At 45.4% G+C, this 19,338-nt stretch overlaps 1 protein-coding gene across 10 annotated transcripts in view; it reads left to right on the top strand.

Annotated features, from left to right (window-relative positions):
* The window catches only part of LOC101826706 (AGBL carboxypeptidase 4), a 1,098,260-nt gene that overhangs the window by 1,058,356 nt on the left and 20,566 nt on the right, over positions 1 to 19,338 (top strand). For 2 of the 10 annotated variants that reach the window (XM_040756959.1, XM_013114948.3), the window contains 2 exons: positions 11,108 to 11,204; positions 16,937 to 18,319. In XM_040756959.1, coding sequence (XP_040612893.1) covers positions 11,108 to 11,204; positions 16,937 to 17,057 — 218 coding nt within the window. In that variant the 3' untranslated portion in view covers positions 17,058 to 18,319. Of the gene's footprint in view, positions 1 to 6,386; positions 6,458 to 11,081; positions 11,205 to 11,936; positions 12,299 to 16,936; positions 18,320 to 19,338 lie in introns of those variants that run through there. The other 8 variants (XM_040756957.1, XM_040756965.1, XM_040756963.1 and 5 more) reach the window with 7 other exon arrangements.

Here is a 19,338-nt window from a genome sequence, read left to right as displayed (position 1 = left end):
TTATTGTGCATCTGAACTGAAAGTTTTTGGAAAAAATTAGTATATCAGTCCTTGTTTTAACTTTATGTTTAAGAAAACTGTGAGAGGCAGAGTGGACTTGACCCACACAAGGCTGTCAAGCTTCCAGCAAATGAAGCCAAACAGGCAAGAAGGCAGGTTCCCTCCATGCTCTCACCCCTCTCCTCCCTACCCCTCTCCCTTCCCAAGATGCTACTTATGGACACTGACTTTGGTTTTTAGTCTTGACTTAATTAGTATCAGTTGAAGTTTCTGAAAATATGTGTAAGACAAGCAGGGCCTGAGCATCTGTCAGAGCAGCAGAAACCTCCCCCAACCCCACACACACACCCTTGGACTGAACTGGCAGCACAGCCCCAGCCATCCCTGAACTGGGGTCCAGCAAGGCAGCCACGGTAGATTTAGGGGGCCAAGATTAAATTTGCAGTGTATTTTCTAGTTAACTGGGGAAAGGGGGACACTGCTGGGAACAGCCGTTGCTCGGAGTGGAAGTAGAGGCGGGGCACCATGTCAGAACAGGAGGGAGAGGGCAGGAGTGAGAAATGGGTCTCAGATGGATGAATGGCAAAGACTAGGAGCCTGGGGCAAGTAGAGAAGGGACAGGCACCACAGACAATGAACTGTGCTGGAAAGGGAAGGAGGCCCCTCCGCAAAGCCGAGGTGACAAGAGCTAGACCTCCTTACAGGCTAATACAGCTTGTGGCAGTCCATTCAGGTGCCTGTAGTTCCAGTTAGAGAAGGCTCTGCACGGTGGAGCTGTAGCTCGCCTCTTCCATTTCATCTGTAACGCGTCCACAAGATACTCTGCAGCCTCTAGCCCAATGACCACCTAGGAGTTATGCTGTCCCCACCCCCTACCTCACTCCCACCCCTACCCCAGTCCACTAGAGAATCCTGGGTAATGCTTTAGGACAGCTTTGGTTTTCACAATGGGGGAGCACTGCTGACATCTAGTGGGAGAGGCCAGGGATGCTGCTGAACACCTTAGCATGCTGTGCTCAGGACAGTCCCACAACACAGAAGCTTCAAGGGTCAATAGGCCTGGACTGTAAGTGATCAACCCAGAGCCCTGTCTGTAAATGTAGTCTGTTATGTGTAAATGGCCTGGCAGGCAGGAAGTGACTGATAGATGTCAGCTAATTCGTGATTAAAGACTAGTGAACGATTCCAGCCTGCCTGATGCCTTCTGAAGCCCAAAAGCCCCTGCAAAGTCACTCTACCTAGAAGCATGCATTGTCACCTCTAAGCTCAGGTACACCACTGTTCTAGTCCAGGCAGCCTCTAACCTGACTTCTCTTCTAAGCTCCCTAAGAAAATGGTAGGCGCCACCTTCGAGCCTATTAAGGCTGTTCTCATCTACTTGGTCAGGATATCAAAGGTCCCTGGACAGAACAAAGAGGGTGGGGATTAGAAGAAGGACATCTGGTTCAGCCTGAAGCCAGTTTTACTGCAGAGGAAACCAAGGCACACAAGGATGTCCTGGATCTCCAGAGAGCAGAATTTTTAAAAAGATTTCTTTAATTCTCCTTCTCCATCTCTGACCTTTTCTTTCTCCCCCTTACACTGTGTTCGGGGTTTCACTGTTTCTCGCTGGGTCTGTTATTAAGTCAATCATGTGCTCATTATCTCTAGAGACATATTCGAACTTGACAAAGTCCTGTTCTTGAAGCGCTCACACTTTGTTGGAAATGACGGTTTCATAGACTGTAGTGACAATTTTTAAGAGCTGCTGCATGCCAAAATTGAATATTACCCAAAGTGGTGATCCTGGGGTGTGGGCAGCACTATCCATTTAACAGATGGGAAAACTGAAGCTCTGAGAAGTAGCTTGTCCCCAGTCACTCAGCTAAATGCTAAGGAAAAAAAGATTAAAGGCCATGCTTTCTAAATCCACATTCCAAATAGAAGTCCAACAATGTTGTCAGGAGACAGGCCAAGGAATTCAGATTGAAGAATGTGGCTCTTACCCTGTAGATGTCAGGGAATCAGTGTGGGGTGAAGATCAAGGACTCACAAGAGTAGCCATTGTGGGACTATCATTCTCATCAATGCTGGATGAGGCCAAAGGCCCAGAGAGCACCCAGAAGGCTAAGACATGGGGACAAGGGCATGAATGTTTCTCCTATAACTTCCCAGAGGCTTCCTTCTTGTCTCTTATTAAACAAATGAACACAGAGAGAAGAAGCAGGCTAAATAATGACCTCCAAAGACATCTAGATTCCAATTTGTGGGACCCATAACTGTTCCCCTTTCCATAGAAACAGTCTTTACAGATGTTCTTGGGGGTCTGCTTGTGTAGTGTTGCATTTACTTCCTAATGGGCTTCATGGTGTACTTTTTCTATGGCTTTTCTAGCTGTGCTTACTCAGTTTGAGTGTGTGTCCTATGCTGGGGCCCAAGATAGTTGCTTTCTCTGTAGGTCTCAAGAGTGGTGGATCAGGTCCATGTGTGGCAGGCAGCACATGTGTCATCCGGGGTTAGTCTGCCAGTTTGTCAGCAGTCTGTGTACCCAAAGGCCTTGGAAGTGACCAATGCTAAGGTTCCTCAAAATGTCGTATCTGCAATGATCATGCTATTTCTCTTTGTTGTGGCTTTGGAGTAAGATACAGCTTCTCTCAACCAGCCTAAGCAGCAGCTTAGTGACAAAGCATCCATCCAACCCGGGGCATTCTAGATATAGTGCTGACATCCAGCACTGAGAGCAGAAAACCAACACTAACAACAACACTAAATAAAGAAAGAAAAAAGGAAGGAAGGAAAAAGGGAGGGAAGGAGAAAAGGAAGGAAGGAAGGAAAGAGGGAGAGGAGGAAGGAAGGAAGTCAATTTACAACAAGACTCCAGGAAGGTGGTCCAACTTTCATCCTAGCATGTGGAAGGCAGAAGCTATGATTTAAAGACCAGCTTGATTTACATCATGAATTCAACAGTAGTCAGGGTTATATAGTGAGACTGTCTCAAAAAGAAAAGTGTATTTGTGGTATAAGATTATCAGCCCTTTCACCAACCCTGCGTTAGGCCTGCACATTGCTTTGCACTTCTCTCTGAATCCTTTCTGCTTCTCCATGATGTTTATTTGTCCTGTTGCCTCATTCTCCGTTCCTTTCTGTCCTTGGAGGACAGTTTCTCCTTGGTTGGCCGGACTCCTCTTACCAGAGGAGAATACTCCCACACAGCTATGCTACTCTCATTAAGAGCCTTGAGATGGGAGCATCCTATCTCAATAGATGGGTCCTACATGGCATCACATGGATCCATCTGGGAGAGAGACAGAAGGACATTTGATATGTGTGAGCCAAGGGAGAGCCTGTGGACCAATGAGACAGAGCCAACAGAGATGCAGCCATGAACTATGGAATGCCAACAGCCAGGAGAAATGAAGGGTTTCTCCCCTGCAGCCTCCTGAAGAAATGTAGCCCGGGCAAAACTTTCTTTTCCGCCCAGAGAAACTTTGAACTCTGGCCCTCAGAGCTGTAAGGAAATGCATGTCTGGTATTTTAAGGCACTAAGTTTATAATCACTTGTTACAATGGCAAACAGAAACTAATATGGAACCTCAGAGGTAGGATAATTTTTTTTATGTTGCTTTGCAGAGTCCCTTCCCCCGGTCACAGGTAGGCTGCCTCATGGTGAGGTAAGCCTGTGGATGGGGCGCATGGACACCAGCCCTTCCCAGGGAGCTGACGTCCCCTCAGTAAACCGTTCCCTGCTGTCTGGTCATCGCCTCCCACTGTTTCTTTTGCCCACACTGCATCCCCCTTCCTGCCTTTCCTTGTCCCATCATCTGCTTCCTTCCCTCTGCCCCTCCCTCCTCTCCATGTCTGTATATGTGGCTTTCCAATCATATTTATTCTCTTGCTTCCTGCGGCTTGCTTCCTATTTTTCCATATCTCTGCCCCTGACTGCATTTTCCTTCGGTTTTCAAGTACAACTCTCTCTGCTCCTTTGTTATCTTTCTCTCCTTATCTGCTTTCCAGCTTCATCCTGATGAGCTCCTCTAAGAAGCTCCCGGTCTCTTTTGTTTGCTCTCTCACCCACCCTCACTCCCGGCCCAGTCCCTTCCTCCCACCCATCTCCCTGTTTCTTAGGCTTCCTGCTCTCAGGGCTGTCTGGGGGACTTTCTTGCAATTACAAAGGCCTCTATGATTACACCTGCAGCCTGTACCCTCACTCCAGAGCAGTGTTCATCTGGTTAGTCATGCTCCTGTCTGACCTTGTAGGAGGACTGGCAAGGGAAGCGGAGACAAAAGATGTTTCATCGCCACATTGTTCTTCAGGCTTTACCTAGAGGCCCCTAGATAGCTGCCTCTTAATATTCTAGCAGTGCTGCCAGCCTTACCAAAGAAATGGCTTGTCTTTGGCATCCCCCCCCCTGCAGAATTATTCCTCCTGTTTTACGATGATCACCCATAGCAGGCGGGGACAGTAGTGGGAGCAGAGGAATGCTTTCCCGATAGAGGACATGTAGGCACTAAGCTTTCTGGTTTGGAGATAATATGATGGCAAGGAGAGACTGTCACGAAACTTGATACTCTTAGGACAGTGTCTGATGTACAGTAGCACTTAGCAAACATGAAAATGAAAGAGTAAGTACGTGAATGACCTTCATTCTTCCTTGGGACCAATATTTGATGTGCCTCGTGGGACAAGTGACTTGTGATGTCTCATCAGCAAAATGAGGGTAGGCAGCAGAGCTGCATGAAGTACACACGGGGTGGGGGGGGCGATGAGTGGCAAGGACCTTAGCGCTCTGCAGTGCAGGCCAGAGCATGCCAGGCGGGCCTTTAGTGGTTTTGATGGAGCCACATGGAGTGAGTGGAAGGCAGCAGAGCTGTTGGCAGGCCCCAGATCCGGAGGGAGGTTTGTGAGATTTGAGCTGTGAGAGTTGAAAATTGCCATGTACCAGTGTGTGTGTGTGTGTGTGTGTGTGTGTGTGTGTACATGGAGGGACTCATCCCCCAGGTTCACTTTTATCCCGTGGTGATCAGCTGGTGTTTAGAAGCCCTGCTTTTGATGAGGAGGCTCATCCTCAGCGTGGCTAGCCCCTCCTTCTCCTCCAAGTGCATTGCAAGCCCTCCGCTTTGTGGCTGTAATCTGTGACCACCCTGCTTGGTGCTGTGATTGCTTCCTGCTTTGCACCCTGCTCTTTATCTCTTTATCTCTGTGCTTATCACCTTCTGGTGTTGTTTGTTTACTTTCAGCTCCCGTGGCTGGACTGTAAGCTCTGCAAAGACAGGGGTGCTTGTGTTTTCTCTCAGTATCAGTGGTGCCTCAGCAATGTTTGTGGGGATGGAAGGATGAGGAGACCGGGGCTTGTAAGCACATTTCATTACTTTTACTCACAGAGAAGTTAGGCACAGAGGAGGGAAACTGCCCAGGTCACCAGCCTGTGGGCTCTCAATCCTCGTGCATGTGCTCAAGATCTGAGGCCCGAGGCAGGAGAACAGAGGCTCCTTCAGCCACTATTTGTCTCCTTGAGAACCCTGCGGCCCCGATTGCTTCTGCATCATCTAGATGCCCACATCCACTCCCTGGACCATATTATTCTCCTGCTTCCACACTTGCTTCAGATGTTTAACACAGCAGTGGTCCCTTAAGGGTATAAATCCAGATGTGTCCTTTGCCTGCTTCAGACTGTCTAGGAGCCTCTCCGTCCCTTCGGAGGAGCAGATAGTCTACAGCAGGGCCTTCTGAGATCCCCCTTGTATGTTATTCTTTCCCAGCCACTTTTAGTTTCTCTCTTCCTTCAGAGGATCTCCTCCTGTACTCTCCTCAGTTCATAGGGGATGCTGTGCCTGTCCCCACCGTTGGCTTATAGGTCCCCTTCTCAGAGAGGGCTCTTCACATCTCCATTATCCTCAGGTTTTCATTACATTTTCTCATAGCACTATTAGAATCGTGCTTTGTTTGCCAGGGTTTTGTCCTTTGTAATATGTCTCTAGTGCTAGCCTTAAGAACTATTGTTTTTATTTGCCCTTTGGTCATTATTCCCTGAACCTTCCAAAAAGCCTGAACATAGTAAGTAATCAGTGGATATATGTTAATGAAAGAATGATAGACACAATCCCTAACATTCACTGGCTTTTTATTGCCTATAGTATAGAGGGTTTTCTTTTAAAGATTTATTTATTTTTATTTTATATATATGAATGTTTTCCTAGCATGTGTGTCTGTGCACCATGTATCTGCAGTGCTCACAGGGGCCAGAAGAGGGCATCATATCACCCAGAACTGGGATTGTAGATAGTTGTGAACCACTTTCTGGGTAATAGATTCTGACCAGGTCCTCTGAAAGAGCAGTCAGTGCTCTTAGCAACATAGTCATCTCTCCAACACTCATAAAAGGAGTTTAAGTGCCTTAATTTTTCAGTTAAAGCCTTGGTGAGACTGGCCCTGCTGCATCCCAGCCTTACCTTCCACTCCACACTTCAGCTAGAGAAGGTGAGATTTCAATCTTCCCTATTGTCTTCCGTCACATCATGGTCCCTGGCCACACGTGTGCCTCCCTCCTCCACTCCCCTTTCTTTTTGGAAGGAGAAAAGGCTGAACACTGGGTCTTGCTAGGCAAATGATCTGCTATTGGGCTCCTTCCTCCCCCGTTAGGGTTGTCTTTGAATTTTAGTTACACATCCTCCTCCATGAAGCCTTTCACAATTTCTCCATTTGAGATTCATTCTCCCTTTACACAGTGAGAGAATTTTGTGCTTGGATTTTTTTTAAAATCACATTCTAGAAAATCACATGCTGAGAAGATCCTGGGGTTTGATTCTGCCTCTATCACTTTCAACAAATGAGACTCTGGGTTAATAACATAAACCCTGATTACTGTTTTCTTATCTGTGAAATGCATGTAGACTCATACTTTGGTCTTTTTGAGATGCAGTAAACAGTAACTGCATTGCACAGAGCACACTCTAGTAGCTGTTTTTGTCAAGGCAACAGTCTAACTAACCACCTGCTTGGTGATATAGTTAACTGGAGTAGGCTGTTTTCCTACTCTAGACTTGGATGTGGATTTCTCTAATTCATCTTCAACTAACCCCAAGGAAGACCCCAACAAATGGATGGATGGATAGATGGATGGATGGATGGATGGATGGATGGATGGATGAAAATCACAGAATACACATAACTCCCATCACCTGTTAAAGAGATTCGTGAATTAGGAGGTTGGGACCAAGAATGTTCTTGGTAAGTCACTGGATTAATCTAAATTTCCAACCATCCCAGGTGAATCCATCCTCCATCCTTAGCACTTCAGGCTCTCAGCCCCAACTGCCCTGGTGGCTGACCATTCCCTGCTGTTCATGAGAAACAGACCAATGGCTCGAACTTGAGGATGGAAAAATTTTCAGCATACAGACAGATTTTGGCGGATAACGAATGGCTAGGAGCTTTCACCCCAGTTTTTCCTCTCTTAATACTGCAATGTATTGAAAATGGTCCAGCCAAGAAAATTATTGCTTCTCTTTACCTGGATCTTAAATCTTTCTGCGAAGACATCTTTTTTTAATTGAAAATGTTCAATCAATCTCTATTCTCCTTCACCTTTGTCCTGCTCCTTCACTCAATCAGGGCCAATATAAGAAATAATCTGGAGTGAATAAGGCTTTGTGGCTAGAGGAGGCAAGGGAAAGAGGTCTGTCCTAGACAAGACCCACCTTTACAACTGTCTTCTCAACTGAGCCCACTCAAAGTGATTAGCTCCAGTTTTGAAGAACAACCCAATTCTTTGGAGATCTTCAAGGGTGTTGGTGAGCAAGGCAGCTACTTCTGTGATGCCTCAAGTCTGGCTCTCAGTATAAACACTAAGGGAGAGATGAGGCTTCTCTCTCCCTCATTCATTCATTCATTCATTCATTCATCATTCAGTCAGCCCTGTGCTACTCATCAACTATATCTGGCTGCGCACTGCAGCCCAGCAAATCTGTGAAGCAGGTGTTTCACAAAGACATGAAGGCTCAGGGAGATGGAGTGACTTGTGTAAGGTCACTCAGTGTCTAGTCCTCTGTTTCCATTTTAGGCACTCTTGCCCTAAAATTTGTGTCTTAAAACAATGCTATCCTTTCATGTTCTCTGTGGGTCAGACATTTGAATGAGTCTCAGTGGGAGGGTCTTAGGAAGAGTCTGGCTGAGTTATAGGTAAAAAGTGACTGAGGCTGGAATAACAGAGGCCTATAAAGTGAAAGCCGACCAATAGTCAATCCTCTGCTTCTTTGTACAGTCCCGGGACTTTCGGGTGGTCTGTCTGCTTTTCTATAAGCTTGAGACCCTAGCTTGAGTACTTCAAAATACAAGGTTCAGTTACTTTGCTTTATCTGACCTTACCACACAAGTCTAATAATGTCACTTCCACCTGGGCCATTCTTTTGGTTAGAAGCCAGTTAAAAGTCACAGGGAAAGAACACAAAGACTGTGCCTTTCAGGGGAAGGAGTATCAAGGTCATATTAGAAGAGCATGTGAGACCAAAGACAGTCTTGCAGACATTTGGAAATTAAAATCTTCTAACCATAGCGTACGACAGAATCAGGATTTGGGCTAGACACATCTGCTTCCAAAAATGTCTGCTGAAGCTCACCAGCTCAGTCCACAGGGACCTCTCATTTCCCCCATGCCCTGCAGCTATTCCTTTCAACACACATATTCCCAATTTGGTCTCTCTGAGCCAACTAGAGACTGTCTGGGTTCAAGCAGCCACCTTGTCTCTGCAGGCCCCTGCCAGGAGACAGCCTCTGGGGGCGGCTTAGTCAGAGAGGCCATGCTCAGTGCCAGCTTGTGGACTTTTCAGAGAAGGGGACAGAGAAGGTCAGACACAGCCAGAGAAAGAAAGCAGGTAGCAGCCCCAGAGCACGGCAAGCCTGCAGTGCAGCTCGCTGTCATCAACACGGTGCCTGCTGTTTCTCCTCCTCCCACGGCATTCTGACCTGGGATGACTTGGGCTTTGACAGAAAAGGTGCCTTCAAGTTGAGAAACGGCCCAGGGCAGTGGAAACTCATAGTCTGGAATCAGACCTGCCTGGATTTGACTTCTGATTGTACCATTATCAGCTATGTAGCATTGTAAAGTTCCTTTGCCCAGAAAAGATAAAGAAAATATTGTTTAGATGCATGTGTGAATGGGAAACCATTTCTGCACTCTTGCCTATGGCCTTCTGAAGGCCTCTTCAGCTGTCCTGTCTTTTGTCCAGCTAGGAGCAGCCCTTCTTCAGAGATTCTCTTGGACTAGCAGCCGCTTCTGTCATGTCACCCACCATGACCCAGCTCCATGTATTCCTGGGTCAGGGCTGTGAATCTTCCACTGGAAGAACCAGGTTCCAGATGGTTTATTAGGTAGGAGAAAGATAGACACAAATGTGAAATAGTGTAGGTTCCAGAGAGGCAAGGCCTGGGTTTAACTCAACTCCAGCATTTATAAGGTATCTCGCTTTAGGGGAAGTCACTTACTTTGTCTGAGCAATAGGAACAATAATAGACTTCCCTCATTGGATTGTTATGAGATTGCCTAGCACATACTAAACACTGCTTAGCTATTGGGTGTCATTATTCATGTTATTTCATGCTACTGCCCAGCAAGCCCATTGGTATGTAGATGATTGAGTCAAGCAAAGACTGTATAAGCTAGAGGGACGTTGAAAAGAAGGGCCAATTGAAATGCAATATTGCCGAGTAGTCTGACTGGCCAAGAACTATACAAAGATACCATGGGAAACCTAGGAAGACCCTATTCCAGCAAAGGCACCAAGGAAAATATACCCATTAATGTGATAACTGGATGAAGGTCTGGAGGCTGAGATGATTCTGGTCCTATAAGACATGCTTGGCATGGTGGTGGAATGGGATGCATGGTGAATAAAGACCTAGGAGTTACAGGATTAGAAAAGCAGAAACTGCAGAAGGCTGGGAGGTGGAAGGTAGCAAAAAGGGAACTGAGAACACAGCCGAAGGCCAAGTTATGAACAGCAACTGGAAGACACCCGAAGGCTTTTAGTCACTTAGTAACACTGTTGGGTCTGACTTCACTGTTGAAAAGATCCTATAAAGGGTTATTCTGGGACAGGAATTCCAGAGAACAGGATGGCAATTGTCCAGAGGAAAGGTGATGTTGACCTATTTTGGAGGATGGGAAGACGTGGATAAAATCAAGAAATGAGAAGACTCTTGGGGAAGGTTGACAGCTTGGGTGTTTGTAGCTGATGGGGGTGGGGAGGAGGAGCCATTGTGAGTACACACTGTTTCTACCCTGTGAGAAGTATCACACACTCTGAATGAGGTCACTTCTAAAGCCGAGGTTGTAGGGAGCAAGGACAACACTCTCAACCCTGGGACAACAGCGCAGAAGATCCTGGGGAATCTAGTGAAGAGGCAGTGGCTAATTGGAGAGCCCACGATGTGTATTAGCTAAGACAGGGAGTTAGGGAGGTCCTACAGGCAAAGGAAGTAGCAGAGAACCTCAGAGAGGTGGATATACATAAAGCAGGTACACAGATGCTGTATTAATTGATCTCAGGATGTTAATACCAGTTTAGAACTGGAGCCCTCTCCTTCCCTGGGGAATTTATGATTTGATAAATAGGCTACAAATCTCCTCCCTAGGGATTTATTATTTGTCAAATAGCAAGGAGCAATGGATTCTCTATAGAAGCAGAGAGTTTTTCTGAGATTACTCTCAAGAGAGATGCCTGGTCCTTGAGGGTCAGGCAAACCTGCTCTATATGCAGCAAAGGGCTCTTGACCTTGATGCTTGCTCATCAGGACTCATTCTGGACTACTTGAGGCCTGAAGAGAAAATCCCCATATTCCTAAAAACTAGGTACACAGACGTTGGGGCATATTACTTAGACCCCAATGCCCACTCTCCTTCTTCTGTTTTGTGCATTTTAGTTTCTTGTCTGTGAAATGAGGATCATAATTATCACTGAAGGTTTTGTGAGGATCAAGAAGACAAAGCTTGCCAAAACCACAGAGTGGGGTGGGGGAGGATGACACCACCTTTGTCACTGCTGTATTTGCACTTTCATTTTTTTATAACTAGGACTCTTTTTTACCCTGTTCGACCTCTTTTCAGAGATGTTTCTTAACACACACCTGCAGATATGAAGCTGGGGAGAAATGTGGCAAGAACATTTCTAGATTATTACCGCCTGAATCCCTTGGTTGATAGGATGACGGTCCCCATGCCAAGGCTTCGGTAAGTGGTCGAGCCAAGCAATCCGGCTCAGGTCCTGCTTCCCTGGGTCTGTATTCAGAGAAGCTTCTCTCAGCCTTCTGATGCCCCTCAATTTCCCACCTGTGTCACAGGAAGGGCAACCCCAGCTCTGTCACAAGGACCAGTATGGGTCCAGGAGGTATGTTTCCTAATACAGGCATCCATGAAGCTTCATCTCCAGTTTCTGGGATTTCAGCCCAGATTGCCAACTAACCTCCCATGGTTCAGGGAGGTACCTTGACTCACCAGGTTGATCAGACTGAATGATGGTTCAGGGTCCCCTTTCTACAATGCAGTAAACTGTATCCCTGAACTCCAATCTGCAGATTACATAACAGTACAGTCATACATAGTGGACAGTCTCATTCCAGACCCATCATAGGAATCTCCAGGGATGGGGCGTTGCCAGGAGCCACAATCAGCCACTGATCTAAGTTAGCCTGGCAGTTTATATATTCTATACCATGTGATCATTCATCCTTTTATGGTTCCTAAATATGAACTCTAATTATCCAGTTCCCTAGCCTATAAAGCAGACACTGTTGGACACATTTTTCAGGTTACTGTGGACTTTACATTCAAACACTAGTACCAGGTATATGAGCATCCCATCAGTCTACGATAGTCCCCTTCCCTTAACACTTGAAGGTTTAGGCTAAAGAGGACACACCCTTAAAAAGTCCCATCTCGCTCCTCTGATGGACCCACTTGTAGATCTAAGGAGGAAAGAAGACTGGGATGTGAGCATCCGTCTTATCTGAGAGCTGAACAGCAGCTGGAAGTGCTGGGAGTTCCTGTGTGTGCTGGTAGAGCACTCACTGAGCATCTGGGCAGTGACATCCAGTGGCATCTGTAATGTGCTAGCACTGCTCTACCTATGGGCTTCATCTCCTGTTCCCCTAGTGGTCCAGGCTCCTGGAATGACATGGCAGTGTCCAACTCTCTACTCCTACCAGACCATTCTTTCCACTGATGTTCGCTATATTCTTTGTTGCCTCCGAAGCTTAGCACAATGAATCTTCCTCCATCATCTATTATTAATAATAAAAATATGTCAGTATTGCCTATTGCATGAAGTACTTTGTGTATGTCATTTTATTTAGTCCATATATGTCTCATATTGCACTTTAAGAAAAGGAGACCCAAAAAGGAACAGAAGATTGCCCAAAGTCACAGCATCTACAGTACAGATAGGGTTCCATTTTCCAAAACCATCTGAAGTCTACTGCAATAGAGTTCCATCAGAGGATTATCTTAGGCTCTTATGAGTGATGGGATTTTAGGCAAGTTTCTTAGCCTCTTTAAACCTTTCTACACCTACCTATTCAACAGAAATAATAACAACAACTTAATATGCTTAGGTACAAGTTTAGAACAATGCCTAGCATGCAGTAGATGCCCCCAAATGTTTTCAGAGTTTCTGATTTCTGCCAGCTTGTTATAGCCTGTGACAAGTCCCATGACTTCCCTGGTTGGGCTGGACCGGGCTCCATAATTCAGTGAGTGGTACTTCTCTAAGGCCTGATTTACACATTCTTCATGGATGCGTGCTCCAGTGACACCCTGTCTCAGACTGGGAACAGTTCATCTTGGGAATTTATGTCCACCATCCTGGGTATTAACAACCCCTACAGGAGGTTTCTTCTCTATCCCCTTGCAATAGCAGCCTGTCACACATATACTTGCATGAATACATGCATCCATTCCATCACTCATATACCTATGGAAGAAAGCACATTGCAGGCAGGATGAATTGGGGACTGAGGTATGACCCTGACTTTGAGGAGCTCACCTCCAGAGGGAAGCGCTCAGTTCGTTCTTAGAAGTCACTCTTGATTGGCTAAAGTTCTTAAACATTTAAAGCTTTGTAAAACTCAAAAGAATTCTTAGAATCTCATTTACAAGTTAATTTAGGGATTATCTCTTTTGGGTCCTCTGTCAGCCTGCATAAAAATTGTTTTCATCCTTCATAGCTTTTTTTTCCTTATATGTGTCATGGTCCCAGATCAGTGAAGTAGTCCTAACAGCTGGGTGGGGGGACATCAGCGAGCATGGCAAAAGAGGACCTTGGGATCTAAGAAGCAGAAGGGGTGTCAAGGTTCAGAGTTGGAGCTAGGAATTGGAGCCCAAGGCCTGAACCCCCCAGGGGGGGGTACTCAGCCTCAGTCAGGAGAGGCTCTTCCAGATTGGGAGGGGGCTTAAAACTGAGTCAAAATGATACAGGGAAGTTTTTCTTCCACGAGCCTCTGCTTTCAACTGTTCACAGCATTCCTGGCCCTGAGATTTGAGGTCCTCTTCAGCAAAGACTTCTTTCCTCACTAGGCCATAGACTTGACAAGTTGAGGAAAATACACCCACTTTTAAATTAGGAAAGCCAAATTATCTCCCTATCTACCCCATTCCCCTCCTTCTGGGCCTGGGTGAGCCCCTGTGAACTGCACTCAACTCCACATTGGTAAGAAACCCTTTAAGAATGAATCCCCAGGACTATAGGCTCCTGTTTGAATTTTAATGCTTCCCCCTTTTGTACTATTTTTCCACCCAGGCATCACATAGCTTAAGTGAAAGAGCAGTTCTGGTTGTAAAGGAAAATTACATGTTTTGACTCAAAATTAATCTTTGTTTTCTCCCATCTCCATGGATAATTGCCATATGTCACTTTCTACCCACGTGCTGGTAGAAGCCTGTTGGCATTCTGGGGTGTTGGGCTGCCCCTCTGGAAGAAGTCCTAGGGAGAGGCAGCAATGTGGGCATGAGAGCTCAGGCTCAGCATTGAACAGTAAAGCTGAGACACTACATTTATTTTTAACCATGGTGTCACAGACATGGAGTTAAAACCGAAGGGGATAAAATCAGGCAGGGAAACTAAATGGACCAAGAATACTTCGGCAGGTGGGCAGAACATTACCCTGGAGGTGAGATGGCCTTGACCAGGTAGACTCAGGCTCTGTTACAGGCCAGGAGCACTGGCTGCTACATAGTGACATCCTGATGTATGTATATAAGGAGAACATCCTGTACTAGGCCCGTGATGAGTCCTAGAGTAGTGTGGATAGCATCAGCCCATTGGGAACTTTAGTTGATAACATGCAAACTATAACAACACTTAACAGTATAGAGTGAGTATACACAACTACATCAGATATGTCCTCATAAACCTTCATGTCTCCCTGTTACCTTCATAGGAATATTCTAACTCCTCTTCTTGCTACTCAAGACCTTAACCAATGTTTTTAGTTTGATATCCTGTCCCCTATTATACTCTTGACCTTGAGAAAACCTAAGCTGCCTCTTACAATACCCTTGACCTTGGAAATACCTGCTTTCAACCACTTGCTGCCACATGCATCATCCTGAGCATGCTGTCCATTTTTATGCTTCTATAACTTGTTCATCCTTTCCCTTTATCCTTTTCACTTTGTAGGTGCTGAATCCCTACTAACTCATTAAAACTTTATCCAAATGTCACATTCTGTTTTCCAGTCCCTCTTCCTGCCCAAGATAGAGCTATCTCCTCAGCTGGGCTCCTACTTGCATTTCATACACACTCCCTATACTGTCTAGTCTGGCATCTCTGCAGGTCTGGCTTCACCACAGAGGGAACAGAGGTATGAGCCATCTGCTGTTTAGGGTCTCCTTTCCTTCTCTGTAGTCCCATCTTTTATTACAGTGATGCTTTGCCTTCCCAGGCACCCCATAAACTGTTTCTGCATTCTCATACCCCTCTCTAGCCATTGCACAACTTATTTCAATGACACCATCTACTATAGCTTTGTCTGTAGCAATAAATCCAAATCCATCTCTCTAGGGACCTCACATCATCTTTGTCCTATGTAATCATATCTGTCTTGTATCTATGATGCTTTGAGGTGTGAAGAACTACTCTTCTCAATGACCTATGGATAGATGGCACCTTATAATCTAAGTACCACTTCTCCAACTCTCTTTTCACCAGAGTCTGCAAGGCAGGAAAAACATGCATTCTTCTCCTTTTTGGAAAAGAAATAGATCCTTACATCTAGGAAGGGACAGACTCCTTTAAGATACTATCTCAGGGCTGGGGATATGGTTATAGCAACTGACTTGCATGTGTGAGGACCTGACTTCCATTGCTAGCGCTGCAACCAAACAAACTTGAAAAGCTCACACAGTTTGTAGGTAGCAGTTCAAGTTTGAGCTTTTAAGACTAGAGTGTTAAGGGGCATGGGGTCTAGGCTCATCTCACCTGCACTAGACTGTCTCCTCAATTTGGCCAGATCTTCAAAGAACATGTGTTTTCAGGTACTGAGACTGGGGGGAGGAATGTCCAGGCCAGGTGTCCTTTGTGTGTGTACTGACACCTACTCCATCTTCATGTAGTTTGTGACCCATCAACCATGAATAAAATCAGTTGTGCTAAGGTCAGAGCACAATGTCCACAAGGCACATCCTAATTCAAATAGCCCACTCCATTTCCATTACTAGCACTCACCACTTCTGACTTCATGTTGTAATCTTCAAATTGAGTGGTTGTTTTGCACTTATGGTCTCTACTAAACCTAAACGAGTTGAGGACAGCATCAATGTCTGTCGTTATCTTTGACATGTCCAGAGTCTCTGGGGCCACATTCAACAAGGGAAAGGAAGCCTCCTGAGGTGCTCAATCATATTCTCTGCTTTAACTTCATAACACTACTAGAAGGCTGGAATAGTTGATTCTCATTGTACAAATGAAGTTCAGAGAAGTTCAGTTTCTTGCCCAAGGCCATACTTCTGAAATCAGCCGACTTGGGAATTCAGAGCAGTTATTTGAGGCTTAAAATTAAGACCAGTCTTCCCACTTGGAATAAATCTTAACTCCAGTGACTACATAAATCAATTTGTCAGTCAAAAATATAACAAATAAGGCACCAAATAAGGTAAAATGCAACAGTGAATAAAATCGGTTCCTACTCCACAGGAGCTCATTATCTCTTATGTGAACAAAACCACTTAATGATGGTGGTAAAATTAGGGTGTTGGGTGCTGGATGCTGGGTGCTGGGTGCAGAGACATACAGGTAAGACAGACACACTTCTGCTGCCTGAGGTATCCAAGCATGCTAGGAAGACAGACATTATAAGTTGCTGTGATGAGGCAATAAAACTGGGATTCTGAAGTTCTTGGTCGTCATACAGGGAATGACAGACTGATGTCCCAGTCCCCTAATTGCTCTCCCCTCTCCCTTCCCCTCCCCTCTTCTCTTTCTTCCCCCTTCTCTCTCCTCTCTCTCATTCAAAAGGGATTCTCCAAGCCCATAGGACCTCAAGATAGGCAGCACAATCCAAATTTCCAAACTATAGCTTTTGGGTGTGTGTTCCTATGCCCTTCTCATGTGTAATATGTTAAATTAGTTGCAGTGCAAGAGGAAACATACCAGATTAGAGTTGTGGGAGAGTTAAATTTTCTCCAGGTCTAGAATGAAGCAATGCATGTATGCATTCATTCATCCATCTATTCATCCATCATCCATCCATCCATTGGCTGGCCAGTCATCCATCCTACAGACATTCATTGAGCTACTATTACTGCTTTAACCAGACCTGGACTGGGTTCTGGGGACACAGAGAAGAAGATGGCAAGGCCACTGTACCTGTAAGGTCTGTGTCCAGTGACGAAGATGGACATGCACACAGGTGAACTCATTGCAGTGTGTATATGGGCTGTCTTCTCTTTCTGTTGTTTCCCTTTTGCAGGAAAGAAAATCCCCCTCCTTACAAGCACCCATCCCTGCGGGGCTCAACCAACAATGTTCCCAGCAGCAAAGGGGACAAGAAGAGCTCACTGAACCACAAAGACCCTTCAACCCCCTTTTAAAGACATGACACCTGGAGGCATTGTGGGAGCAGGAACATGCCTTTCATTGGGGGCACAAAATTAAGTGTCACTCCCTGGCTTCCAAGACGGGGTTCTCAGCATAATGCATATGCTTGTGAAAGGGAGGAGGAAAAGAGAGAACTTTTATCATTGATTTTTTCCCTTTTACCAATGGGAAATGAATTGTGAGCCTTCAACTCAAGGCTAAGTGGAGAAGGAGAGTGGAGCCAGGTAAGCACAGACTTTCTCTTCCATGGCACTGAGGAAAACCTACACACGCCACCCAAGAGGTCCCACAGATCTCAGGTGGGTTCCCTGTAAGCCCTTCTTCCCCATTTTTAAGTCCGTATAGTCACTACACAAGTGACTTCACTTGAAGCAGGTTGCAATTGTTTCTAGTTTAGGAATGCAGTCTCCATATGTTCTGATCCAAAGCAACAGCAACACACAAGCCAAAGCAGACGGGCTGTTGTGAACAATAAAATTTTGGAAAGCAGAGCAGGTTTAGAAACACCACTGCTGTATCTATAAGCCTCGTGCTCTCACTCTCTCAAGCCCCAGCATGCAACTTCAGAAAGTTGTTCTGAAAGCCATTTTTCAACTTCCTGGGTAGTTTAATCGAAACTCTGGCTCCCCAGACAAAAAGCATTGCTCATTTGCTCTGAAGAACTACTGTGGCTAAGGTCTGCAGTCCCTGGTGACAAAGATCAAGGGAGGTGAGCATTGATAATCTGCACTGAGGACAGGGTGACTACCAGCTGAGGGGACTGCAAGAGACAAAGGAAGGCACCCCAGGCAGGTAAGAGTGATAAAAGAAAAATGACAGAGGAAGCAATTCTCAAGGCGAAGCAAGCCAAATAGCGTGCATTTTCCTGAAGCTTAAAGTGCCTTTGTGTGATGAATGGGTCCAGAGGAGTATACTCCCTTCCTGTCTGTGGAAGGGAGCAGCAGGCTGAGTCACCATGACAGCCTGCTAATTAAAATGACCTCCTGGAAATGAGGATTAGGAGATAGGAGAGGGAGGAGGCTCCAGGGAGATGGGGCCTTCAGCACACAACTCCGGTTAAACATTCTTTGCATTGGCGGCAGAGATTTTTCAAAGTTTATTGCAAAAATCAAGAGCAAAGCTTGTTTTCTGTTTCACATATTGGTTTTCAAAAGCGGTCACAAAGAACCATATGTTAGTTTGCTTTGGATGTTCCATTGTATATATAGTAATCTTCCTGGGTTTTTATTGCCCAAATAAAGTGGTTTGTGCAGTACCTCTGTTCCTCTGAGTGTTCTTGGCACCCTTCCCTTTTGGTTTCCTACTCTTTGGAGGACAACCAGCCAGCCCCATATTAGAGTTAATCTCTTTGAGGTCAGGGGCCCTGTCAAGATGCAGGAGAATGGTCAGACTTGAACGCTCTGCAGTTCCTGTGTCAGAATTCTGGAGAGCATTAAGAGTGCCCCCAGCTCAACACGGCCTCCTGAGACTGCTTTGTGAATGATAGCATCACTTTAGATATCACGGACAGAGGTGAGTTGCATAAAATAAGATTATAGCTTAGATCTGCTTTCTTCAGTGTCCATGTGTCGTGACCATGTGTCCATGTATTTGTAAAAACCTCTCGACTAATTTAGAAACCAGGTTAAAACTTGGAGACAGGCAATCCATGTTCTAAGTCTGAATTCAAACCCTGGATTTATGTCTCAACATGGGCATAATAAGAACAGTCTTTTTACCTGAATCATGGATTTCAGTTCTTGAAGTTGTAAGATGGGAATAGTATTGCCCATCTCACTCTAACAGTTGTGAAGATCTGATGAACTTATGTGTGGGGAACATCAGTCAGAAAGTTTATGTGCTCATCAAATGACAGCTATGATCATTTGAAATGTGACCACTATGGAGAGGTATGTGGAAATCACTTCCCATTAGAAACAGACAAGGGGAGTGGAGTTGTTTGTTCTTGAGATAAAAGATAAAGGTTAGAGGTGGGAAAGCAAGGGACATGGGACAAAAGAAGTGGATTAATGCTGTGTTGCCCAGAGTTAATTTAGTCAAATCTGGGAAACACCATCCAGTAAGGTAAACTTCTGCTCAGGTGAAGAAAGCTTTCTATTAGAGACAGCTGCCAACTATGAGTTTCTTGGATGGCAGTGAGCTCCTTATTATCAGAGGAATTTGGAGTATGGACAGACGGACATCTATCCTGGATAAAGAAGGGTTACCTTCCATAGGGAAATGCAGGTTTTAAGCTGGATTCTCTGCAGCATCACCCCTCATCTGGACATAAAT

Source organism: Mesocricetus auratus, unplaced genomic scaffold, assembly GCF_017639785.1.
Source record: "Mesocricetus auratus isolate SY011 unplaced genomic scaffold, BCM_Maur_2.0 Super-Scaffold_100014, whole genome shotgun sequence".
NCBI lineage: Eukaryota > Metazoa > Chordata > Mammalia > Rodentia > Cricetidae > Mesocricetus > Mesocricetus auratus.
The sequence above is the reverse complement of the archived record's forward strand: the minus strand, read 5'-3'. Positions and strand labels throughout refer to the sequence as shown.